The sequence below is a fragment of the Oreochromis niloticus genome, linkage group LG23, assembly GCF_001858045.2.
Source record: "Oreochromis niloticus isolate F11D_XX linkage group LG23, O_niloticus_UMD_NMBU, whole genome shotgun sequence".
Lineage (NCBI taxonomy): Eukaryota > Metazoa > Chordata > Actinopteri > Cichliformes > Cichlidae > Oreochromis > Oreochromis niloticus.
Genome location: NC_031986.2, coordinates 28,013,517 through 28,040,529, shown reverse-complemented (window position 1 = coordinate 28,040,529; position 27,013 = coordinate 28,013,517). Strand labels below are relative to the sequence as shown.

At 39.4% G+C, this 27,013-nt stretch overlaps 1 protein-coding gene across 1 annotated transcript in view; it reads right to left on the bottom strand.

Moving 5' to 3' along the window:
• Positions 1–9,654: 9,654 nt before the first annotated feature.
• impg2b (interphotoreceptor matrix proteoglycan 2b) overlaps positions 9,655–27,013 on the bottom strand; it is a 31,164-nt gene continuing 13,805 nt past the window's right edge. Inside the window, exons 9-21 of the mRNA XM_019351196.1 lie at positions 26,092–26,150; positions 25,923–25,943; positions 23,880–24,133; positions 23,627–23,688; positions 23,123–23,351; positions 20,157–22,840; positions 19,847–20,066; positions 17,541–17,751; positions 16,411–16,599; positions 16,092–16,326; positions 15,361–15,440; positions 14,565–14,620; positions 9,655–12,371 (exon numbers count right to left, since the gene is read on the bottom strand). Coding sequence (XP_019206741.1) covers positions 14,587–14,620; positions 15,361–15,440; positions 16,092–16,326; positions 16,411–16,599; positions 17,541–17,751; positions 19,847–20,066; positions 20,157–22,840; positions 23,123–23,351; positions 23,627–23,688; positions 23,880–24,133; positions 25,923–25,943; positions 26,092–26,150 — 4,278 coding nt within the window. The 3' untranslated portion in view covers positions 9,655–12,371; positions 14,565–14,586. The remainder of the gene's footprint in view (positions 12,372–14,564; positions 14,621–15,360; positions 15,441–16,091; positions 16,327–16,410; positions 16,600–17,540; positions 17,752–19,846; positions 20,067–20,156; positions 22,841–23,122; positions 23,352–23,626; positions 23,689–23,879; positions 24,134–25,922; positions 25,944–26,091; positions 26,151–27,013) is intronic.

Sequence of the window (27,013 nt, the reverse complement as noted above, 5' to 3'; positions counted from 1 at the left end):
TTAGTCTGTGTACCTGGACTGGATGTTGTGTGGCCATCTGTTCACAAACATTTAGCTGTCAATCAAATGTCGCTTCATCACTATAATCTGATTGGCAGTTCTTGGTTTGTCTGCCTGGACCTCTGTTAAGACTCAATATCCATTCATCTACTGCTCAGTTTTTGTCATCAGGCTGAGATTGGTTTTGACCCTGGAGATAACATCTCTGGAATGTTAGCAGCTTCAGTTGACTGTTGTGTGTCTTTGTAATTCACAACGTTTCGACTTTCAGATTTATAAATGTAAATATGTTTCCTGCTGTATCAAGGAAGTCTGTGTCTTTCCTTGGAGAATCATTCCATCTCAACCCATCCTCACATACTTGCTTTGCCTCCTCGTTTTTTTTTTGTTTTTTTTTATCTGAACACATGGAACTCCAACTGTGAGCTGCTGAAATGATTCACTGTCCTAACAGCAAGTGTCCTCACAAACGGCCCTTTTCCATAGCTACAGATAGACTTATAAAAAGGAAAAAAGAAGAAAAAGAAGTTGATCCCTTCTTGCAGCAGATGTTATCACGTTATTGTTGTTATTGAGAGCAGAAGTGAAGCTACATGCAGTTAATTTTGTGGCAGTGATCTCTGTTTTGGACGCAGGCAGTGAAAACATCACGTTCGGGGGTTTCACCAGGTTTTCCTGAACGGCCTCCAGCTGCAGACGACAGATTTTCTGTGTTCCTGCTGTCAAAGCAATGAAGCAAACTGCTTCAGTCCAGTCGCTTCAATCAGCACAAACATCTGCAGTGGAACAAGTTACTGCCTTCAGACCATAATCTGATGCTTCAGTCTCCAGAGCGAGAGACAAAAGATTCCAAGATGAGCATAAGGAGACAGAATAAGAAGGACTCTGTCTTCTAAGGAGGACTGGAGATAGCACACTGAGCAACGTCTAAAGTATGGCTGTAGATTAATGTCTATAACCTTTATACAAACGGGTAAATATGAGTCTTTGTAGAGTGTTACCAAAGTCCCTTTGTTCTTGTTCTAATTTAAACTATTTGGCTCATCAGTTTTCAACTAATGTGCAACCCACACTGACGTAGCCACCATCAAGCCTCAAGCTAACCATTTGAAACCAGACGTGACAAGGGAGGGGTGTTTCTAAACTGTTGCTCCATATTAAATCTTCCCCTGCTTTCTGGTCCTGTCTGACTCTAATGAGACCATAATTTCCAAAATGAACATCATATTTTATTAAATAAGACTTAAAGCTAGTGACTGGAACTATAAACTCATCAGGAAAGTGTTTACTGAGCTCAGCGATCAGGTGAGCAATGGGCTCATTTTCTCTGAGACATCACTACTTCTTTTTTTTTTTTACAACCAGAGGAGTTGCCATCTGATGGACATTAGAGGAAATGCAGGTTTAAGAAGCAATGTCCAAACTGAAAAAACTGAACAAAAAGCACAAGCCAGCATTCAGAGAACTTTGGTAGAATATGCTAGCTTATGTAGGCCCCAGTCTCACAGGCCTAGAGATTGGTAGGTTACCACCTAGCAACCACTTGTCGCTCAGAAAAAACTAAGCATTGCTAATAAAATTGGTAACAAAGAGCTATACTGTGCTGCACCAAAAACTTCCTTGCAATCCCTTTGGTTGCTAGTAGTTTAAATGGAAGATGCTGATTTGTCTGGAAACACTAGCTAGATACTCTTTAACTGGTACAGAAACTGTGAAGAGTGCAACACAAACAGCGATTGTTTCCCTTCAAAGTAAAAGATGCTCCTTTTGAAACTTACTGGTTTTGAAGTTAAGTCACAACTGTTACTTTGAAGGGGAATGTTCTCCATTTCCAATTTAAATTGCACTTTTTCAAATTTTGCTATTGCTTAGTGGTTAGGCAGCAAATATTCGCAGACAAATTAGCATCTTTCATGACAACTATGCATGACCGCAGCAACCTGGTAGCAACAACACAATCACAAGGTTTTTGGAGCAGTATCATCACCTAGCAACCTCCAGAAAATACTTGCCAGCAGCGTAATGTCCTAATTTAAGATCGCTCATCCAGATAAGGAAAGTTGATGCTTTTTTTCTGGATGTTTCATTTTCATTGGGAGAAACATTTAATCAATAATCCAGGTAACCATCCTTCTTCTTCATTCTCAGCTAACTCCAGGTTGATAAACAGTACATTTGCTTAAAAACCAAAACTGGCATCGCTGACTGACTGTGGGCCATTGGATCAGTTTCATGATCATTAACAGACCAGGGACAGACACAGCCAGTCTCTATGCCTGTGTAACCAACGCCTGAGCATGCAAATATAGACTATTGTAAGATAGATGTTGGAAAATATGTACATGTATATATGAAATATGTATGTTGTTCAAACAAAATGAAAGATGAAAAGGGTGATCCAGGATTGCAGCCTGTGGTCCACATGTCAGCAACCTGGGACAGGAGAACGATTCACCTGAATGAAGCTAAAGAAAGAGACAAGGAAGTTGTTTTACTGTCATTCTCACAGTAAAACTGGAGATTTACATTTGGCATTACATATATAATTCACGTGAGAATGCTTTTCCTCACAATAAAATGGAAACTTTACAACTTATCCATAAAAAAGACAGGTTTTTGTTTGAATATTTTCAGCGAGGCCAGCTGGTTTAAATATTTACCACCCTGCAATGCTCAGTGTTTTATCTACCTCTGATGTCACGCTGGCACTCAGGTAAGCCGACCTGCGACCCATGCTGTCGTCTCCATTAAAGCTGCCGACAGTCTCAGATGATCCAGACATCACCTGTTGAGTGGAGCTGCAGCCTGAGGTGACGTCAAACAGTTATTTCATCCCTCGCGTCTGCTTTTTCCAGCACATGAAACTCAACCTGAGACCCATTAGATGAAACTGATCACTCCAACCTCCAAGAAGAGGTTTTTTTGGGGGAGATTTTTTGTTGTTTTTTTTTTTAAAGGAAAACACTTCACAGTTTCAAGGTTTTTCTTTTGTTTTTTGAGAAGCGGTTACACAACCGAAGCTAACTGTCTGTGACAGGGCCTCGGCTCAGACCGCCGAGGGGGACAATCAGAGGGGCGCTTGTTCTCTCCAAGGACTGAGTTTCCCATTAAACCTCCACATGGCCCAGTCCAGATACTTTCCAGAAACTTTTCAAAGAGACACCTGCCCGAGCAGAGCCACTGTGGAGCCAAACTCCAAATCACTGTCTCAACCCTGGAAATGATGCATTATCGCGACGTCAGAGGTCCAAATGTTCAGCCAACAAGACAGTTTTCAACATTTACTGTGAGCTCACTTCTATCAGAGTTTGGAGGCATTTTCTTCTAAAGAGAGACAGAAGTGAGGGAAACTGAGCTAGAAGGAGTGCATTGTGGGAGATGTAGGAACTCATGGATTCTGGTGGAAGCTGGTGATTTATTCAGGCCCCAGTTGCTCACCGGTGTGGGGCAGAAGAGCGACATGAACCATCTGCAACAGTCATAAAGAAGCAGCACAGCCTTCAACTGGCAGTTTGTGCAGCACTCCGGTTTCACCGTGGCACCGACGCCAACCTAAACAAGTCTGCGGCTTCATAACTCAGCCTTAAATGAAAAGAAAGTGCCCTACAGTCGCAGCCGCCGATTCTTCATGAGCTGATTTAACTGTCAGCAGAGCGACCTGGTTTTCCTGCGGCTTCATCTCCTCCCATTACACTGGAAGAGCTGCAAGTGTGTCTGGATTCATATGAGTTCAGAACTTCGGGGCTTATACATAGCTGGAGGTTTGAAGACTTTCAGCTCAAAACAACCAATCATGTGTTTTCTGAACGAACCTACTTCAGCTATAAGATTCAGGTGAAGTCACAGCTCAAAATAATCACTTTTTATAATATCCTGGGCCTTGAAACAAGCTGCTTTACTGCATCACCCTTAAATCTAATTTTTTTCATTTTCATTTTAGTCAGCTTCTGGAAGCCTGCAGACGGGTATAAAAGAGAAAAGGCAATGTAGAAAAGGCAAAGATGGTAAGAAGGGAAATAGAAAAAGGAAAGGTAATGAGAAAAGGAAAGGAAAGGAAATAATAAAATGATGAAAGTAAAGGAAAAGAGGAAAGGGAATGTAAGGAAAGGAGAGGGAAGGAAATAAGTACAGGATAGAAAAGATAAAGAAAGGAGGAAATAGGGAAGGAAAAAATCATAGGGCAACACAAAAAAAGGAAAGGAAGGAATAATGAAGGGAAAAGCAAGCTAAACTGATGAAGTAAAGAAAAGAGGTAATTAAGGATTAAATAAGAGATGAAGGGGACTAAGGAGAAAAAGGAAACAAACAGAAAAGAGGATGATGGGTAGCAGAGATGGATTTGTGATCGGTTCATCTGACATTTTAATGAATTGTTGGGAGCTCTGTCAGCAGGGAGCAGGCGAGCATTCCCATGATGCATCTGTCTGCAGCTTCTGATGTCATCATGGAGTTATTGCTCCCAGGTGTAGCAGCTGCTTCTCATCAGTCCAGGTAACCTTACATAACAATGTTTCCGACTCAGATCCCGAAGCTCAGGTCATCGTGGCCTCACAGAGGACCACGTCACCCGATGCTTTTATTTTGTCTTTGCCCTCTGCTCTGTCTCCACTGCTTTCAAAATAAAAGGATTTAACTTGACTTCAGTTAAAACTGAAACATAGGTAATGACACAACGCCACCTTTAAACTCTGCAGGTTTAAAGTTGGTGTTGAGCTATGAGAGAAATAGCCTGAATAAAACTCTTCTGTTCAAACAGCTTCAGTCTTGTTTCACTGTCTGAAATCCTTCAGAAACACTTGTGGGAAATCAAACAGCTTACAGACATTGTTCAGACTCACCGAACAGAAACCCCTGATATCAATAAGAAAGCAGAGAGTCTGTTCTCTACCAGCATTTGCCTGCCTAAAGGTTTCAGAGTGTTTAGAAAGCCTGTAGGTCAGCACCACTTCAGATTTTTTGGATACTTAAGAAGAAATCATTAAAAAAAAACATAAAAGACTTGAGTTTAAACATTCCTGTAATTCATCAGAATAAGAACTCTGATCTTTCAGCTGCTTTTACTTTCTCTTCCACGACACTTCCTGTCCGAGTTTCTGAGTTTGCTCCTCATATCTCAGAAACAAGCATGTGGAACTAAAGGACTATTCCATAAAAAAAATTAAAAATCCTGTTTGTTTTATATTTTCCGGCTTATTAAAGGGATGACTTGAAAAGTGATCAGCTGCAGCACAAAGATGGCATCTGTTTAGAGGATGAACTGTTCAAAACTCAAGTAGAAACTTAGCCAAACATCTGATTTTAGAACTGCATGTCCTGCCATCTTTATTGTACTCAGATGATTGATGAACAAACCGCTGAACTCAAACACATTGTGTGTTATAGATTAACTTTGATTCATTTAACCTTTCATGGTTTTAGCTACATTTTCTCCAGCTGTGTCCTGATCTGACACCTGCAGGTGTCTTCCTTTATAAAACAATCCACAGAATTAATACAGTGTGCCTCCACTAAAGGAGGTTTTACACAAAACAATGTTTTGTGTCTGCACAGCAGAAGATCCAGCTGGCGTTTAAGAATTCTCTCCAAATCTCCTTCTCCAAAACTCCCATGACTCCCTTGCTGGTCCATTGGTTATAAAATCCATTGCTTTGCCACTTGATGATTTAGCCACTTCCTGCTCTACAGTAGTTCAGAGACTGTGCTTGTAAAAAGCAAAAATACCTTTAAAAAATTGGTCGTCATCTGTCCTTCAAGATTGACTTCCCCCAGACCTTCAGATCACCTCTGCACCTAGAGTTCTGAGAGCATGCTTTGTGCATTTTCAATTGCCCCACATAGCTCAAAGTTGGGTCTCTGTCTACAACTCAGAGACCCAACAGCAACAGCTGTGCATCAGGTCAGTAGTCTAGGACCAGGAGCATGCTCATCGTTTCTTCTTGAAGTTCTCCTGATCAAAGAACAAGCACAACTGTGTGCTGATCCTACAGAAATTATGATCTAAATGTTGTAGCTGTTTACTGTCACCAGAGGGCAGTGACACAAATATGTGGAAGGGTTTGTTACTTATGGTTGTATCTGTGCTGTTGTTGATCTTTAAAGCTCAGAATAAAAACTGCACTGTGGTTCTCATACTGCTTTTTGATTATTTTTCATTTCTTCCTGCATTGGGCCAGGGTTTTTGACCCAGTGTTTTGATTTTGGTCTTTAAAGTTTCATCATGTCATCCTTTCTCTATTCTGTGGATACTATCGGTTGCCCCTTCCTATGTGAATGTGCCTAAAGACTTTCACAGACTTACAGCTATAAATCCAACATAGGATTTCAAAGCAGAGACATGCTGTAACATCCTGGGGTGTCTGAGGAAGAACATTCAGAGGAAACCATTGGAACAGCACTGCTTGTAATGAAAACTTTTTTGGCCACACCAACACAACTGCTGCTCATCACAACTTTGTTCTCTTTTCCAGATCAAAATTCAGGTTGACGGGTTGCTGTTTTGACATAGCAGGACCTCCAGGAAGCAATCTAAACATAGCGGGAGTTCTGGGAGTTAGCTAGCCCTGTACACGGTGACCACTTCAAAGCAGATGGGAGCCAACCGAATCTGTCTTTGATTGTTAGCACCGCAGAACTTTCTGATTGCACCTTTCTGAAGGTTCTGCTTGTGCAATGAGATATTTTTAAGGATCCACTGCTGCAGACAGCTTGTTCAGCTCATAGTTTGTTCCAAAGATAATTAAACAGACATCCAAGACTTTGCTGGAGATACTTTTTTTTTAACATCCAATTTTTTTTTCTTCTTGTCATGAATGTGTTAGGAAAGCTCTTGGAAGTTTAGTTCTGAGAAAAACATAACCCTCTAAGGTGTAAGTCATCATCAGTGACAACCCTTTCCACTAACCTTAATGCTAACTCTAACCCTAAGCGATGAGAATATGTAACTATAGTTTTTATTAAATTGTTCCCTAAAGTCTAGGCAATCAAGGAACAAAGAAAACATTCATTCTGACTAATGTGCCAATAACTACCTTTTACCTAAATATTAAGTACGGTGGCTTAGACCTCAGGGAGTTAAAGTTCTTGAACGTTTTCATGACAAACAGCTTACATTTTTCCAAGAAGGAACATACATCTTATGTAGACTTTGCTTAATCCAGTAAACACCCAACCTCTTTGCTATTTGGCCCAAGCCTGGTGTATGGAGAACAGAGACAACAATGAGTGCAGTTTGCTTCATGAACCTGCTCTTATTTCTCAATTTCAGATGTATGAAGCCATTATATTTCATCCTGTCACACGTTCTAATTTCTGGTTTTCTATTTGCTAGAAGCTTCTTGCATTTTGCTGCTGACTTTGTTTGAATTTTGAAGTTTTTTCTCTTCTTCTGTTTCTTGCTGGAGTCTAAAAGTCTGTTTGACCCGAAATGAGCCCAAAACAAAGCTGACAACAACTTGTGTCTGAGCTCAGAGAGGAAGAAGTGATGAAAATTATTAGGTCCATCAAACACGAGTGCTCAGAAAATCAAAAACATGAAGGAGGGAGAAAGGACAACATCTAAAATGTGCAGCAAATTTTCTCATCAAATCAAAAGCAAGCTCTGGAAAAACTAAAAATAGAAAGCAGGAGGAGAAAATGAGGGCTTTTCACACATTTGAGCTGAAAGTTTCCAGAGTATCAACTATGGAAACATCATAACTATGGAAATAAACATGTTCATCAAGGACAAACTGCTCGGGGATCTGGATAATTTGATGTTTAAGAGTCCAGCAGACATCAGTCATTCCTGACAGCTGAAAGTTCAAAAACAAAATGCTTAGAGGCTTCCTGCTGAAACGCCACCACACCCTTAGCATTACACAACAAACCCCCCAAGTCCTTAAACATTCCTCTTGTCAGAAGCTGATGAAAAAATACAAAAATATTTTCCCTTTTGTTCCTTTATCTGTTTGTCATCAGTCTCCCTGAGTATCTGACTTTAGTATGTCAGATGATGAAGAAAGAGATCTATCAGCAGCCTCATCATTCTCCGCACTAAGACTGTATGTAAGCTGAAACAAGCACAAAAAGAACACACATAGATCTTTAAGAAATTAAATGACAATAAGAAACTAGTTTAAATAGTACTGTATGCAAAAGTCTTGAGCCAGCCCTCACTCCTTTATATTTTTCTTGGAAAATGGGAAATAGGTGCATTGATTTATTGAAACATGTATTCACAGAAATACAGTGTGTCAGGCAAAAAGTTTGTATAGTTCTAAAGAACTTGAAAGGCAAAGCCTGAACTCTCTTAGCCACGCTTTCTCCTCATTTCTTTTAGTCCTCAGAAATAGTTCTCTAGGATTCATGGACAATCTAGGCTGTTCTTTGGATGTTGGCTAAAGTGAGATGTCATACACTGCTTCAGTAATGTTAAGGTCCGGGCTCTGGGGAGGTCACTCCATGTCCCATGATTTTACAGCACTGACAGTGCGTTTGGGAGTCTTCCCATGCTGAAAAATGAATGAAGATTTTCAGATGCTTTCCAGATGGGATTGTATGATGGATCAAAATCTGATGATATTTTTCTTCATTCATAATTACAAACAAGATTTCCAACACCACTTGTTGAAATGCAGCTCCAAGCTATGACAGAGCCTCCACTGTGTTTTACAGATGGCTGTAGAAACTCACTGTTGTAAACTGATTTTCAGCCCAGTTCTAGGTTAAGTTTTCAGCTAACAGCTCTTTGGGACTGTTTGGCATTTTTCAGAGATTCAAATAAAGTTATTTTCCATATACTGAAAATAAAATAAGAACATTTCAACAAAAAACAACAAAATATTTTAAAAATGTAACATAAAATGTATGCTAGTAGTAATAGTGGTAGTAGTAGTATATATAAGGATCAAAGAACTATTTACGCAAAGAAATTTTAAGAATGAAAACAGAGAAAGAAAGCCTAATAGAGGAATCATCACATTTAAAACTGGGAGAAACACATAGACAATGAACCTGAAATCTTATTGTTGTTATAGCTTTTATTCACCTTTGCTGTCAGTAAGTTGTTGTGATAATGAGTTTGACTGACACCTTGTGTATTTGCTAACCTCGGTCACATTCCTCCATCTGACAGCAGTCAAGGGGTTATTACAAGTAACCTTCTTGTAAATGAAAACGACTGGAAACATCCAGACTTTGTTTCATCAGACTGTCAGTCACTGTTAACTCTTATGTTTATCAGTATTTAGGAAGTGTAAGTTGAAGCATAACATATTTAATTTACAGTTTATATTCTTTTACCACAGAAATTTTGAAAATATTAGTGGTATATTTCATTCGTTCTCATTAGAAGAAGAAAAAACCCTGTGAGACAAATGATTCTGTAAAAAAAATCATTTTATTTTAGAAAAATGTGACTGTACTAGCTCACAATTACACATCATGTCTGAATATTTTTTTTTCTCTTCACGCTATTATTGGGTGAAAAATTATGGCTTGTTAGGGTTATTTTAAATCACTGAAAAAAAGAAATAGTATAAAGAAACTGTCAGAGTGGCCAGATAGGTTTAATATTTGGATAGAAAGAAAGAAAATATTAAAGTATATGATATCCTTTTATATATTAAAAGTATATATAAAAGTGGCAAATTTATGGAAAAACACTAAAACAGAAACTTGGAGTAGGATAATTTTTTTTTTTATCAGAAATTTACATTTTACATTTGAAACACTCGGTTTTGGTCAGAATATTGCCCTCCTCTGCTGGCTGTACATACCACATAGAAAACACAATACAAAACAAAACATGGAGGAAAACAGAGAGCCCGAGACCTGCATGCAAACCAACAGAAAATGATCCATCAACTTTGCTTTGGGGGGTTGAGAAGCCATTTGAGTCACTAAGTGACATTTTGAAACCGTTGTCTTGGATTTAAGCGCTCTAAAGTGGCAAACATACACCAAGCCTAAACATATATGAAAACAAATATCAGTGGATGTACTATCAACTACACTTAATACAAATCGTTTAGTTCATAGCAACAAACAGAAAATTCAAGTACTTAAAAAGAGAAAAAATAAAGATAGATTTTAAGAGGCTGTTTTGCAGATGAGAACTTCTATTCTATTTATTTCATCAGTCATAATAATTTGTCTCTCTCTTAGCACCTGGTTCATAAAACGGGAAGTCATGAATTTTTATATGTGATTGTTTTCATGTAAGTTAATATCTTGTGCAAACATTATAATACCTCGTCAAAACCATAACTTCTTGGGGAAAGTTAGTAACTTGCCAGTACAAAAAAAATACCTGATTTGACCAACAACACCTTCTCAGAACAAGTCAGTCACCTGTCTGAATAACACAGTAACTTGTAACCTGTAAAATGAATGTTTTACATTGGCAGAACAGTAATAATTACTTGAAACACGATAGGAATTTGTTCAAGCAAGATAGTAAGATACTGCCTTAACCAAACAAAAAGTACTATATTTATCAGAAACATAACACCTTGGTAGAAAACAATAATGTGTTGGAATGAGATAGTAACTTGTGCCAACGCAATAAGAAGAAGATTAATTTCTTGAGAAAAGGAGAGGAACTTACAGTCATGAGAAGAAGAAAGTTTTCACAGCAGTGTAGTTTTATGAAAAACCAAGTGAACCCAGTGATTTACTGGTTTCTAGAAGGGGATTCTACAAGATGTATGGATGGAACTTAAAGTAATCGCTTTCTGTTTGACATTATCATGTCCCATCATTGTGTAAGAATTTTGACCCACTCCTTTTTTTTGATGGTGCTTCAGTTCATTGAGTTTTGGGGGAATTTATTTATGCACAGCTCTCTTAAAGCCCTGCAACAGGATTTCAAACAGGTTGAGGTATGGACTTTGACTGGATCATTGCAACACCTTCATTCTTTTCTTTTTCAGCCATTCTGTTGGAGATTTGCTGCATTTGAGATCATTGTCTTGCTGCATGATCCAATTTAACTGTTGGACAAATGATTTGACTTTAGAATACTTTGGCAGGCAGACAAGTTCGTGGTCGCCTCAATGACTGCAAGGTGCCCATGTCAAGTGTCGGCAAAACAAGCCCAAATCAACACCCTTGCACCACTGTGTTGACAGTTGGTATGAGGTGTTTGTGCTGAGGTGCTATGATTGGTTTTCTCCAAACATGATGCAGTGCATAATGAGTAAACATTTCCACTTTGGTCTCGTCGGTCCAAAGGACATTGTTCCAGGAGTCTTGTTGTTTGTTGAGATGCAACTTTCCAAACCTAAGCTGTGCTGCCATAATCTTTTTAGAGAGAAGAGTCTTTCTTCTCTCTAAAAAGATTTGCTGTGATGTCCACTCCTCTAAAGATTGTGGCATTATGCTAACACACATCTGAATGCCCAAGACGAGTAAAATGCCCAAACTTTTGCTTTTATAGAGGTCACACTCACTAAGGATCATTGACTAAAATGCATTTCATTAGCAGCACCTGTCTGCTACTTACCCTCAAGAATAGATAGTCTGGAAGAAGACAGTACCTGCAGTGACTTATGACTTGTCAGAACATGACGGTGCCTTCTCTGAACAAGAGAATAACTTTTTGGAGAAAGATAACTTTCTCTTGTAAATTCACAAAGATATACAACACACTGACTGGCTATGCATGTTCTATACATCAGTTAATGTTCCAGCAAGCACTGACTAACAAATGTAAACATTCCCATTTGCAAAGTGTCTGATTGGGTGAACATGAAGCAGAAAAAGAAAAAAAGGAATTTTGCTGATTCAAGCATTGGTTTTATGGTGACGTATATATTTAAAACAAGGGCTCTGAGATTCTACACATCATATCCCAGAAAAAGCTACCAGAGCAGCAAAGGCACTGATGGGGATGAGCGTTGCAAGTCACAGCTGTCCTGAAAAACCACGTCGGAAAAACAGAAATTAATACCAAAAGACAGATATTAAAATAATGTTACTGGTGCAAAAATTAAAAACTATACTTCAGACGGGCTTTTTAATATGACAGCAGTGACAGGCAAGTTGGGATATTATCAGAAACCCTTGAATTTAAGCTAAGGTGAAAGTGTAAGACAGAGGTATGCGGCTGTGAAACTGTTGAGAGGTTAAAAAGCAGTTATTGAAGTCTTTGTACAGAATAAATAAGCAACACAGTAATTACAGGAAAAGTTGAAGTTTCAAGGTAAGAGAAGAGGCGACCTCAAGGATCCCAAGTTAATTTCAGGGCCCCTCAGGAGGAAAACACTGTTCTTAGAAAATAAACTCCCAGATTGTTGAGCATTTGGTCACCTTCACCTCTACTGGAGAGAATGGGAAGCAGCAAGGCAGCGAGCTATTCCTCCCTTCCTCAACACACAGACGAAGGCAGGTTTCTGTAGAGAAATTAGGACATTTACGCAGGTCAATAAAAAGTTTTTTGTCACATAAATAACTAAACCAAGTTTTTATAGTGCAGGAATGTCAGCAAATCTAAGGAGAAAATCTGAGGAGTTAAACATCTCCCAAGCTGAGATGTTTGCAGTGATGCTAATCCCTTTCAGCCACTCTAGATAAAGTCTTACTCTTAAGGAAATACATGGTGAGAATTGTTCTCTATATTTCCATCAAATGCTTATTCTTTGGTCAAGACTGGGAGGTCAGGCGATACATTTGGTTCTATGTATAGTTCGACTCTGTGATAACTTTTGTTATTTTAGCTATTTACAAAAGAATATTAAAGTTCTTGTAAGAGTTCACTTTTTGAGGGGTTTAATAGAAATAAAGCAAGAACCATTGAAGAATTAAATGAATTTGTATACATAGTCCACTGTTTTCAGACACTCAAATGCAGTTGAGCAAAACAACAAAAAGCTGGAGAAATTAAATAATATGACTTCTTCTTCATTTAAGCAGGTTGAAGATGTGGAGCTGGTTCCAAGTGAGGAATTTGGAAGCTGTATCTGTGCAGCAAAACAGTATGTTCTCAGATTCCAAACAAAATAAATCCATCAGAGAAAACAGTGGGAACATTGGGCAAGCATGAATCACAAATGTGTTCATTCAGACACAAAACAACACACTGGTAAGTTCACCAACATTAAAACCTGGACCTTCACAAAAGACAACAGAGGATGACGAGTCCATCTCCATGGAAAATCCCTTCACAAGATCCAGGCAAGTGACCAACACTCTCCAGGAAGTAGATACATCAATACAGAAAAATCGCTTAATATAAAAAGATGACTTCACAGGGAAAATCCAGAGGATTCTTGTCTGGTCAGAAGCATACAGCTCAGGAACTGCGTTCTTTGGAAAAATGAATCAGAGATCAACCTCTAGCAGGAAAAGCTGGAGGTAACTTGGAACAAATCATGACCTGAAAGGCACAACACGAGCTGGAACACATTACAGATGGAAGATAATGCATGGACATTAATGGCTTCAAGTGGCGCTGCCGTTTATTGTTGATATGTTATGAGGCAGAAGAAAAAATATGCTATCTGTTCACATTAATCCAAATGTAGGGAAATAGTAGAATACTGAACAATTAGACCTGAAGCCGATGGAGCTAAATTTCACTGTTGAAGACAAAACCAAAGCCAAAAAGAGCCATGAATGAACAAAAAGTGAAGCAAAGAGGAGATAACTTGTTTAGTCCGTGAATTCATTGTCTGCAAAGGATTCTCCAGAAAGGGTTACGAATCAGCAATGTAGCCTTAGTTTTATTTGAGACCCTGAAAATAAAGGACTGTAGAGGAAAAAAGGATGCACGTGCTTGATGGTTTATGTCTGAACTTTGAGTCTATATTAATCTTCATATTCATCATATAATCGTCACATAACTTTAATATGTTCTGGGCCAAAAGTAAAATAACAAATTGCATATTTCCCTAAGACATGGTCATCTTCATACACACATCAAGAAATGTAGAAGTAACATTTATTTCATCTGTACATGACCTGTACAGATGAAATCAGCTTACCCAACATTTTCCTACTGGCCCCAAATTTTTCAGACTTTCCAAAACAAACAATTTGACTTTATTCCACTTTTGCTTTCAGACATGTTCACAGTTTGCCTGTTTTGTTACAAATCAGTGAACAAATTGGAAATGGCAGCAGCAGCCCAGGGTCGGAAATCAAAACCAAGTCCTAGAAATCTACAAACCTTTATAAAAAAAAAAAAAAAAAAAAAAAAAAAAAGCGAAAGATTTATGTGTCATAAGAGGAGGAAAATTAGAACAATGCTCCAGGCAGGGTCTGGGTATAGTGTCTGAATATAAGCCAAGATCAACCACATATCAGAACAAACGGAAGGAATCACATGTGGTGTAGATTTGTCTGTGGTTCAAAAATTGCATTCAATATACAGTTAAATGCAAACACTGAGGTGTAACTATCAGTAGGCATAATGGAACTGTGACTACGCTCTTCATCCTCAGAAATTATCTAACGTTGCCATGTATTTACCTTAGAGGATGGGGATATGTTTCAGATAATTACTATCTCTGCTGTCCTGTAGCTTTAATTATGTCACTTTTTCCAGTGTACGGTAAATAAATATAGGTGGGTGGGTTTGTTGGTACCTGGTCAGAGGCTCCTGGATGGTTATGTGGTGGAGCTCCCTCTCCTCTCCAGGAATCTGCTCCACCAAACAAGAGAAAATTGGATTAGTTTGCTGGTTTTGGCTGCTGACTGATGAGGTCCAAACAGGCGACTTCCAAACCACGAAAAAACCCCAAATTTAACCGAAACATAAACAGGCGAGCAGAGAGAGGAAGGAGGATTATTGTTTGTATGTTTCTGCACATCTGAGGTCAGAGTGTAGTTTAAAGCTACTCGCCAGATCATTCCCGCTATTTTTAAATGTTTCCAATGTTTTTCCTCAACTAAACTCTCATCATGATGGAGATTAGGCTGAGTTTAAATCAGTTTGTTTGGTCTGAAGCTTCTGCACAGGCCGTTAGTGCAACCGCTGAGGAAGTTTCACTGGGTTTTATTTTCCTGGAGTACAAAAGATATTTTTCATACACTTCACGATGAAAGTTTAAAATCATCAACTTAACCACACAAACCTAAAGGGTAAACCTATTACCAGTGGCATGGTGTTTGAATATGATTTGTTTGAGTTTGGCTTTCATTCATTGTATTTTTCATTTTAACATTTATGTACCAAGCATTTCTAAGTTATATTGAAACATTCAGTTTTTTCCGGTTGCATTAGCATTTCAGAAATCATTAAATTCCTCGCTCCACGTTAGTCATACTAGGATTAATCAGAAAATGCAGCAAACATGAAGATAATTTCTTTAGCTCTTTTTACATTGGATGTTCACACCTTCAGCTTATGCTCACTCTACAAACAGCAATTAAAAAGCTTACATTTGAGTCTGTCGCACAAATTCTGCGAAGTGTTGATCTCTTGCACACAGCTCAATTATCCTCAGGCGTTCTTGAATCTCCTGCAGAGAGGTTAGAGGTCAGCACAGAGAAAACATGTTTGTGTGAGAGTCGGTCTAGAGGAGAAAGAGGAGGGGGAGAAGGAGGACGAGGAGGAGTTCCTGCATGTAAAAATACCCGTCTGCGTAGTACAGACCTCCTGCTGAGACTGAAAACCTCTGATCCAGAAAAATGTCACAACAGTCGGTCAGCTCTGTCTGACGTGTCAAATTCATTTTACTTGAAGTAAAGCTTTGTGTAGGAGTTGAAAGTCACTTCCTTTACCAGCTGCCCTGTGATCCAGAACTATAAAAATCAAACCCATAAACTGGGTCCTCGTGAAAAGTTTCCTTTTCTAAACATTGCTGATGTTATAAAATCAGCACCCTTACTGTTCTTGATACAACATGCTCAGTAGTTACCAAATCTACATTACATAATACATTTTTCAAAACCGTAAAACTAAATAGAAATTCATATTTTTCCACTCAGTATATCCGACAATCAGCTTGTTTATTTAAGCTACCAGGTTTTTTTTTCACTATTTGAGGGCATGTTCATGGTGTTCCACAAGGCTCAGTTTTGGGCCCATATTGTTTTGCAAATGCAACAAATTCCTCCTGTTTGCAGATGACACCCAGCTTTACACAGCAGAAATTTTGCCTCTTTCTTACCTCTTTACTGAGTGTGGTGTTTTGATAGATGTTTTTTATCTCTTCACTGCTGAGGTCTTTGGAATCGCCTACACTGGCAGAGCTGCTGAAGTGAGGGAGCCCACGATCACACCGATGGTAGTACTGGGGCACGTCATCATTGTAGCGGCGGTAGTACTGGGCAGTAACAGGGTCACTCTCAAACATCGGGTTGAACTTGGTGGCACGTTCAAGTGTTGGCAAACTGTCACCTCGCCTGGAGGACAACGGAAGTTCAAAAAGCTTTTTAGAAATTTATTTTTTCTGATTTAATTTTTTAACTCCAATGATATTGTTGTACCGTAAGGGGTCCTCTGTGTCCTCCCCATCATACTGCTCTCGTAACGACCTAGCCAGGAAAAAGATAATCCCAGCAGCCACCATCAGGAAACCAGCCACTGAGGCAATGGCGATGCCCACCACCAATGGCTCGGAAACATACTCTTCACAGTGTTCACCACGATACCACCAATTTTCTCCAACACGACACCTGCAGCAAAAATTACAAATTTGTAGTACAAATTTGTAGTAAAAACACCAAAGATTATACTGAAATGGTCTAATGGTATCCTTTCAGGCTTTTTCAGCCCTCTTTTATTTAATATTTATAGAACTGGCCTAGCATTCATCTACACATAAGTCAATATTCACATGTATGCAGACAATGCAACTTTATGTTTTAATTTTGCTATAATTTTCATTCCGTATACAGCTGAACATCTAATTTCTTCACAGGTATCCTTCAACCTAGGAACATTTTGTGTTATAATATTTATATTCTCCAAAGTGATATGTAACTGTTTGCAGATGAAAAAGGTATTTATGTTTAAGAACAACTGAGACAGATCATAGAAAGTGCCTTGTATTTTGTTGTAACATTAATCACATATTCACAATGGCCACAAAGGACAATTTAATTTTAGAAATATATAATGCAAATGAAAAAAACTTAAAACTTAAAAATGCAATTTTGTTGATAAGAAAAAAATTTCAAAGTAATATAAGCAGCTTTTATTTTGGAGGTAGTGCGCTCTTTTAACATTTAGCTTTAATTGTTAGAGACCGTGCATAAAAATACTGACTTCATCTCATAAAGATACCCTGTACCAGAATTCACTACCAGCTAATTTCTATCTTCTGTACCTGCAAAGGATCTTCCTACTTTTGCTGGGGAAAAAAGTACTCTACATCTGTATCTACAGGACATTTACTGCTTAGTAAGATGCATTTTATTTGAAGAAAGCTGACTGTTTTCTCTTTATTTTAAAGTCTTCAAATTGGTGCATGCAGAGATATTGCAGTATATTTGTACATTGTAAACTAATTAAATAGTCTTCAAATATGTGGTAATATACAGAAGAATGAAATCAAATAGGCATAAAATACAGAAATATTGTGAAACAAGAACAGCGATATTTAATTTTCTCTTACCTGCAGATGGCACCCTTGCCAGGGATGATGTCACATTTTCCATCATTAAGACAAAAATCATGTTGCACCTCACAGATGCTCTGACATGGCAGGCCATCCACACTCAGATATCCAGCGTTGCACACACACTCAGCCTCACTTGACCACTGATTTACTATACACCTGGAAAACTTGTTACATGCCTGGAACTTACAGGGATCAGCCCGGTCACCTGAGGAACAAACAGTGGAAAATGAAAGGAGCAAGTAGAAGACACAGTGTCATATGAAACCATAAGAAAGAGAAGCAGATGCCATCCCACATAAACAGAGGTCAGGGTTCAAAGAGCTCTAATAAACTCCAGGCCTCAGCAGTCTGCATCTGGTCAGCACTCAAAAGACAAAATGTTTGTTGGCATGGTCTTAATAAAGACAAAAGCAGCACAAGGATAAATCAGTTTATGTTTATGTACTTCAGCATACCCTAGAAAGTGCTGGAAAATCTTAGATGCTTTTCTTAGACTTTTTCAAGTCTTTTTTTTAACACAACAATCAATGAGAATCAATGAATTTAAATATTTCCCATGGAGACACCAGACCAGTAGCAAGATTCCCGAGTGTTTGTATCTTGGGAAAATCCTTAAGAGTTCAAGAACAACTAACCTAACTAACCTTTGTATGACCCAATAAGGTTGACATGTGCTTGTGCAATGGAAAACCTGCCTCAAGAGTACAGTGAAGATGAGAGGAGTAAACTGATTATATGTACACAGTGAGTCCTGATGCAGTGACTCACTGCTATAGCTTAGGGTGATCAGGCAGTGAAGAGCTCCTCTGATTGGCTCAGACAGATTACAGCTCTACAGCTCAGCAGCAGAGGTGGAGGGAAGATGGAGTAATTCCTCCAATAGCAGTAAATAAAATCTCATTCTTCTGCAGATAAATCCTAAACTCTGCTGTAAACATGTATGTCACTGGACTGGCAGATTGGGTTACATGTAAGTCTTGAAACATTTTTACAGCAACAAAAAAAATTCTTTCTGGACCTCTTGGTGGCAAATTGTTAATGATGTATTAAGTGATTGTTCCACTCAGAGTTTTTTTTGTTGTTTTGGGGGGTTTTTTTTGCCAAATTCCACTATTTTACACTTACACCAATTTCTTATTTTCGGACCAGTCAAACTACTGTTTTCCTCATAGGATTAGAGACATTTTATATTCTCGTGGACTGTTATGATTCTGCAAAAATGTCCTGGTGCTAATTAAAGAAAAAGAAAAATGAAACTTTTCAGGAAAACAGGACAGTTATTTTAGCAACATAGTAGACAGACCGAAAAAATTAAAAGTGAACCACAGTGTTAATCTGAATTTAACAAGTAAAATGATTTCTCCCTCCTTTTTTCCCTGTTACACCTGTTTAAGAGCTTCATTTAACACATACGTCTTTACACTCCTTTCAAAACCCAGATAAGAATCCTCACTGTCTACACTCAAAGACCTGCAGTTACTGCAACTATAAAAACCAGTCTAGGCTCAAAGGAGCAGCTCTAAGCAGCGGCCATGATGATGTCCCATCAGGGTGAGTCAGTGTGTGCTGCTACTGATCACGTTCCTGCCAGACAGATTATCTCAGGTATTAGATCACAGTCCTGACAGCTGAAGCCTGTCAGAGCTGCTGAGACGCTGCACATACAAACTTAGGATTTAACAGTCTGAGGAGCATCATGGCAATAAGTGCACAAGTAAACAGTAGCTTTGATTTCATTTCTCCACAACAATAAATACATCTGAGTGTATTCCATTTTATTCTACATTAAAAATAACTTACTGGAAAAAGAAAAACTATCAGTACATGACTGGAAAATAAAGTTCTGTGTTCAGATTTTGAAGGTATTTATATATTCATATAGGTATTGAAGGGATCGTTTCTGTTTATCCTGAAAATCAAGCCTTAGATGCATAAAGCCATGAATCAACTGCATAAAATTTTAAATTAATATTGTACATTGTGGCTAAGTCGCCACATATAGAAGACAAATGTGTCCTGGTTTGTCCCTAACACCTAATTTTAATCTTCATTCATTAATCTAATTTAATGAATGTATTTTCAGAATAAAGATGACACCTCAGTGTCAGTTTTAGAGACCCACAATTGGCAAAATTAGCAGCTTCATTAGAGCATTAGATGTAATTCTGCATGAGTCTGGTTCTCCCAAAGGTTTCTTCCTGTTAAAAGGGAGTTTTTCCTTCCCACTCTCTCAAAGTGCTTACTCTTGGGGGTGGAGGTGGGGGTGGGGTGGGGGTGAACTGATTTGAACTGAATCCTACCTGACTCAACATCAAGTGAGTACTTGTCAATGGCGAGGTTCATGGTCTGATAGGCAGTGTTGGCAAAGTCTTCCAAGATTAAATAGACAACATTGGTGACTCCTCTATGTACTGGTTTACCAAACCTCATCCTACTGTTTACCACAATGCTGCCATTTCTAAAGTTAAGGATCTCCAGGTTCTGGAAGTTGTTCAGGTTTGACTCCAGGTATGGGACCAGCTATGAGGTGAAGATAAAGATGTGTTAGTAGCATGGCATATGAATCTGGAAGGTTCCTATTCACTGAGTCATGATTCTTTGAATCCTCACCAGCTGGAGGAAACGCTGCTCCAGAGCCTTGTATTCCGGGGAGCTCTTGTTGAACAGGTCCATTGAGAACACCATGTTGGTCACCCTCAAGCTGAAGAAAATTGTTAACGCCCTGCCAGGTCGGGTTGGTAATGCAATGGCATCCAAATCAGAGGCCTGAGCTCCACTGGAGAAGCCACTGCTTTCCCCTTCACTCGACACCCCGCCATACTGGAAGACATCAAAGCTGACAGCGATGCTGGGCACATCAGAGACACCATGTTCGAAAGGTTGGACTTCAGTCACAGGAGTGCGGTCATCAACTTTCTGCACAGAGGAAGGAACAACGACTGCTGGCTTTGACTGTGGATCAGAAAATAGAGTGTGTACTGGGGTTTCACTAAGATCTTCATGTCTTGTGTCCTCACTGAAAGCCACAGCTGGTTTTGACTGAGGAACTTTTGGAGGTGGTGTGTTTTTTGAAGCTTCATTAAGATCTTCATGGTTCAGATGCTCATGGTGAACCACTGCTGGTTTTGACTGATGACCATCTAAAGATGGAGTGCTTACTGGAGCTTCAGGAACATCTTCGTGGTGCTGATGATGAATCACTGCTGGTTTTGACTGAGTACTATCAGAAGACGGAGCCCTCACTGGAGCTTCAGGAACATCTTCATGGTTCTCAAAATAAATCACTGGCGGTTTTGACTGAGGACCTTCTGAAGATGGAACCCTCACTGGAGCTTCAGGAACATCTTCATGGTGCTCATAATGAATCACTGCTGGTTTTGACTGAGGACCATCTGGAGAAGGAGTGCTTACTGGAGCTTCAGGAACATCTTCATGGTGCTCATAATGAATCACTGCTGGTTTTGACTGAGGACCATCTGGAGAAGGAGTGCTTACTGGAGCTTCAGGAACATCTTCATGGTTCTCAAAATGAATCACTGGCGGTTTTGACTGAGGACCTTCTGAAGATGGAACCCTCACTGGAGCTTCAGGAACATCTTCATGGTGCTCATAATGAATCACTGCTGGTTTTGACTGAGAACCATCTAGAGAAGGAGTGCTTCTTGGAGCTTCAGGAAGCTCTTCATGGTGTTCATGGTAAACAACTGTTGGTTTTAACTGAGGACCATCTACAGGTGCTGTGCTTACTGGTGCTTCATTAAGATCCTTATGCTTTGTTTGCTCATGGTGAGCCACTGCTGGTTTTGACTGAGGACCATATGGAGGAGGAGTGCTTGATGGAGCTTCAGGACGATTTTCATGGTGTTCATGATAAATCACTGCTGGTTTTGATTGCGGACCATCTGAAGGTGGTGTGATTACTGAAGTGTTAGTAATATCTTCATACCTTGTGTGTTCATGGTGAAACACTGCTGGTTCATGGTGAACCAGATGGTCTAACCCATCTGGAGACTGTGTGCTTATTGAGGATACAGTAAGCTCTTCATTGTTTAGTTGCTCATGATGAATCAGATCGTCATCATCTGGCACTGAATCTGACACTCGAGTGAATGGTGAGTCCTTCTCTGGTGAGAGTGCAATGCTACTGTAGTGATCTGGCCTTACAGATGAAGTTGGGACTGGAGTAGTAGATGTTGTAATGGCGATCATCACCTCATCTTCAATCAGGTCCTCGTCTTGTACTTTATTTGCTGGTGCTGTTGTTGTTGTCCCGATATGCTGTTCTTCCAAAATTTCAACCTGATCGTGGGCTTTCATTCCTGCCTGTAGCAGTTCAGGTTTTTCTGTAAGAACTTCAAATATTGATGGTGCATCAGTGATGGCATCAAAGCTGAAATTACTGCCTGTGACTGTGTGTGGGGTAGCAGGGCTGTCCCTATCAGGTACTTTAGGTGGTCGAGATACAATTGTAACTTGAACATCTACCTTCCCAGGTCCATTTTCTGCATATTTAGATTCAGTCGTAACCATTGGAAGCTCTATTGCTGTTTCACTAGGTACTTCCACCTCTTCAGTGGTTTCGTGAAGCCCCATAGCCAAATCCAATGGTCCAGGAAAAACAGCTTCCTCCCTAGTCCAAGCCTCAGGTTCAGGAGAATCTGTAACTACTCCCACAGGGGTTTGAGGCTCAGTCAAGGAGTAGTCATCATACATGCCAGACGCTTCCACTGTTTGTACAGAAAACTCAACAGCCAGAGTTTCTTTGGGTGAAAAAACAGGTGCGTGAGTTGTGGTTGAGTATCGGGGATCTGTGCTTATGTGCGGAGTCACCAGGACCTCATCCAGAAAAGGTTTTTCAATATGTCCTTCTGACAATACTTCTTCAAAAATAGGAACTGCTGTTGCTTTTAAAATAAATTCTACTCCCATGTCAACCAAAACAGATTTCTTAGTAGTTAATGGTTCAACAGCAACCTCGCCTAAATCAATGTCCTCCTCTTCAGTCTCCTCCAGATCAGGCGGTGGGAGCATGTCCAGGCTTCCACCTTCATTGTCACCAAATGTCACTGAAGTCTGCCAGGTCCAGAGATCAGCTTCCTGGCCATCTCCAGAGGACCCAGAGCCAGAGCCATCATTCTGAGTGAGCCCAGGTATTGTCTGCTGGTTTACAGGAGGGGGTTGTCTGGCTGCAGAAGAAATTTCAGGACTGACAGCATCATTCTCTCGGTTGGTTTTGTCACTGGCAGGGGGAGCGTTACTCAAGAGGAATCCCTCATCTTCAATTTTTCCATCACCTGTAGAAACGAGAAAATCAAGAACAGAACAGGTTTATTATATAGTTTTGTAATATATATAAATATATATATCTATATAGATATATCTATATAGATAGATATATGTGTGTGTATGTGTGTATATAAATATATATATATACACACACACACACACATATATATATATATATACACACACATGTATATGTAAGCCTTAGAATTTTTGAAAGAAGTATAAACAAGAGTGTTCACACTATAGTTCTATTTAAAATTCACTTTTCTGTACAGTAAGTAAGAATTTACTGTTTCGAGTCTCCAGATCGAAGGTCTTCTGTGGAAATTCAGGGTTCAGTGGAGACGCTGTACTCTCATCGAGCAAAAACACATCATTATCGCTTGTCCTATCAAGCTGTGGAGCTTTCCACTGGCTGAAAGGATCGAACAGGAAGTCCTCCTTCTTTGAGAAAACATCATTGTCATCCGTCTCGTGCATTGGTGCATCGGGAGGCTTCTCTGCAGCGAGGACATTGTCCTTGAAACAGAAATCATTTAAAGAGTGTCATCAACATAAAATTGTATATATTTTACTAGTTTCCAAGAACTGTGATTTTCCATATGTTTCATGTGAGAGAGTTAGCGGAACTGTATAAATGCACACTCGTCTCATGTTTACTTTAATTTTTTAACAACAGTAACTACAGCTGGATGCTTGTACTTTATAAGGTAGTGGATACTACCTTATAAAGTGGAAATTAACATATGTAGAACATGTACCAATAATTTTAAGTATGTTTCAGTTCGACTCACCATGTTGTCAAAGGTGTCAACTGGTTGACTTGTTGGTTTCACAGGAGGCAACAAGTTCTCTGCTGCAGAAAGAAACAGGATCAGTTAGAGTTGAAGATTTGTCTGATGGAATATATTCATTTGTTATCATTCATCATGAAAAAGAGTAAAATGGATTTGCACTCAGTTTTGTTTTGAACTGAGCATTAAATAGTTTTTGGTTTTATTTGAGTTGTTAAAACCTTATTATTTATTTCTCAATAATAATATTAACCATTCTCCAGCTGCAGTGGGTCACCCTGTGTCTCCAGGCTATTGTTGGTCATGAAGTTGTCTTTGTGCAGAGCCTCAGTGATGTAGTTGCGGAAGTCCGTGATGGTGTAGACAACAGTGGGTTGCTCAGCGGAACCAGGGTAGTTCTTCTCCACAAGGTTGTTCTGCAGAGAGATGAAATCCAAGGTGTCGTTGGCAATCCCACTCCCATCCACCTCCAGAGTGATGGCATAGTGCACAAGGACCACCAAACCCCTAAGAGGACAAAAACAGGACTGGTCAGCTTGTTTCACGATACTACAAGAACCTGAATCTCATCAGGTTAGTTTGGTAGGGAATTATCAGGCAATATTGGGAAATTATCTTGATATCATCAAAATGTCTTTTCTACACTAACCCAATTTTATCCAAAACCATTTATATTCTCAAGACCAGAGATGTGCAGTAACATGCAGTGTTGGGGAGTAACGGAATACATGTACGTACGTACGTACGCGTTACGTATTTAAAATACAAAATTTGAGTAACTGTATTCCGTTACAGTTACCATTTAAAAGGGTGGTATTCAGAATACAGTTACTTTGTTGAAATAAAAGGATTACACGGCGGTCTTTTCGTGTTTCATATGTTAGGCTGTCCCCTCTCTATTTTTGGTAATTCCACGCCGGTGGAAACCCAAACAAAACACGCATTAAGAGGCTCTAATGCCTGTGTCTCAATCTTGCGGCCCATGTCACCTCTACTTGTGGCCCACATAATGACGTGACGAAATATTTTTTTAAATTATTGTTCAAAAAATTATTTAATATGAAGGCAATAGGCAGAGTTTTACAGGCATAGCCCTAAAGAATGTTGTAAATAAGCTATTAAGACTCGACTGTACACTGTGTTCGTGTTTTCCTCCGAAACAAGTTCCGTTGGAGCAGCCTTTCAACGCCTCTCTCTGTCTCTCGTTAGCAAAGTTGACCCAGACAACAAAGTAAAGCTAGTTTTTGGCTACGAGCCCGACACAGAACCCGATGTATTGGCCAGAGGTGCCTTTACTACAGTTCGGAGCCGAGGACCTGTTTTATATACGCGCGGAATAGTTTTCTATATGAGAAAAAAATGTAAAAATTGCTGCAAAAAGTGCAGCCTTACCTAATGTCCACACTACTGTTACTCATTTTATATTAAGATTTAAAAATCTAGTTGATATTGGTATGGCGAGTAGCCTTCAGTAATAGTAATATATTTTTATATATATTTTTTCCCTCTGTTAATACTGTCCATATGTATATTAAAGTGCTGCAGAACTGTGCCCACCCCTCACCCCCAGCATGTTTGCACTGAGTAGAAGATGCTCTGTATCTCATTGTACACCCGTATAGTGAAAATAAAGGCATTCTCTTCTATTCTATTCTATTCTAAATCACACAGCAATAGTAGGAACTTTTTACTGATGCCTGATGATGTTGTTTCAGCAGTTTGTTTCTTTAAATCACAGCTGACATGAAAACATCTTACAATCTGACATTTGCTCATCTTATATATGGTGTTGTACATGTTTCTGAACACCATCCTGTGCTTTCAGATCATTTCTGGAACCTGATGATTTTACAGCCTGACTGTTTTCCTCCTCCTGCAGCTCTCAGAGTTCAGGTAGCTTTAAGAGCTCACAAAGACAGACTAACCTGAGGTGGGGTTTCCCGGACAGAATAACAGTGAGCCCGTCATAAACCTTTAACGGTAACACTACAGGGTCTACAGGTGGCCTGAAGCTACCCAACGACTTATCCCACTTAAGAGGTGATTGACTGTTGGTAAAGACATTAAGTGGCAAGTAGAGCAGAGCTGCAGCAGAGGCGTTATTTACTGCAAAGGGTAGGTCAAAGGGGTTGTGAAGACATCATGACGAGGAGAGCATGACATTTGGACTCATAATCTACAGGGTAAGCTTATCTCCACCTGAGCTTTGAGAAGTTACTTCACTGTATTGTCTGTATCAGGTGGCGAATATATAAAATCAGGGGATAATGGAAAAACTAACGTTTGTCCAACTTACCGCTCCAGATCCTTCTGGGGTCTGAAAAAACAGGCAAAACACAAGATAATATAACTAAAACAACAGTCAATGACTTATTTTAAAATGTGTATCTTTTCTTTAGCAAAACTAATTTTACATGAGGGCTTGATAGGTGCTCTTTTTGTACTGTATGCCAGCTGAATTGTACCTGAATTCCACAATGTAAACAGTCTTGAAGCCCGGCACTCTATGAAAGGCGTCTTCAATCTGTTGGTCGAAGAAAGGAACAAAACATGAGTGAAAACCTCTAACATCAGTGTTAAACCAGGCTTTTGTAAGGCCAAGTTAGCAACTTATAACATATGTGTATAAAAATAAAAGTTTAGCCCTTTTATGAGATCATAGATTTTTTTTATTGGTTGAACAACAAGTGCGTGGGGCTTCTGTTTCTCAAATGACTATATTAGGGGATGTCCATTTTTAGGATGTCGTGCAAAACGACTGACCTCAGTGCACTCTAGGTCTAATCCAGGTTCTGTTCCTAGTAGGACAGGCCTGAAACACCTTATCCAGGAAGCGTTCAGCACCAAATCATCATGTTAAAGGGGATTGCTCATCCGAGTGGTCACAAGAGCCAAGTTTATAGTTTCACAAGGCAGATTGGTCCTAGGTGTGAGGTTAGACTAAGAGTGAATATCCCTATGATAAACTACAACAGCAAAAGCCAAGTTACCCTGCCTAGGACAAAGTTACCAAGCACCTTACTCTAGTCCCAGGCCAGGGTTAGTAGCTTAGGATTGAGTGCCTGGTTGAACGAACCTTAACCCATGGGCTTCAGTGTGTTATGGACTGAGCAGTCAGGGCAAGATATTGGAGGCAGAGCTGATGTTGTTTTGCTCGGAACTGTCAGAAAACTGCTAAAGAACTGATGAATATTTCTGGAGAGGAGGTGGACTTCTCATTTGTCAGACAGTCTCATAGTTGAGATGAAAAAAATCTCTTTAAATTACTTTTGGCTGTGAAATGCGTGCAGCTAAAAGCTGCAAAGAAGGATGAGCGGACTCAAACTGTCAGAGAAAGAAACATGACTGCAATCTGTAAAGATTTAATACACTGTGAATAATTGACTA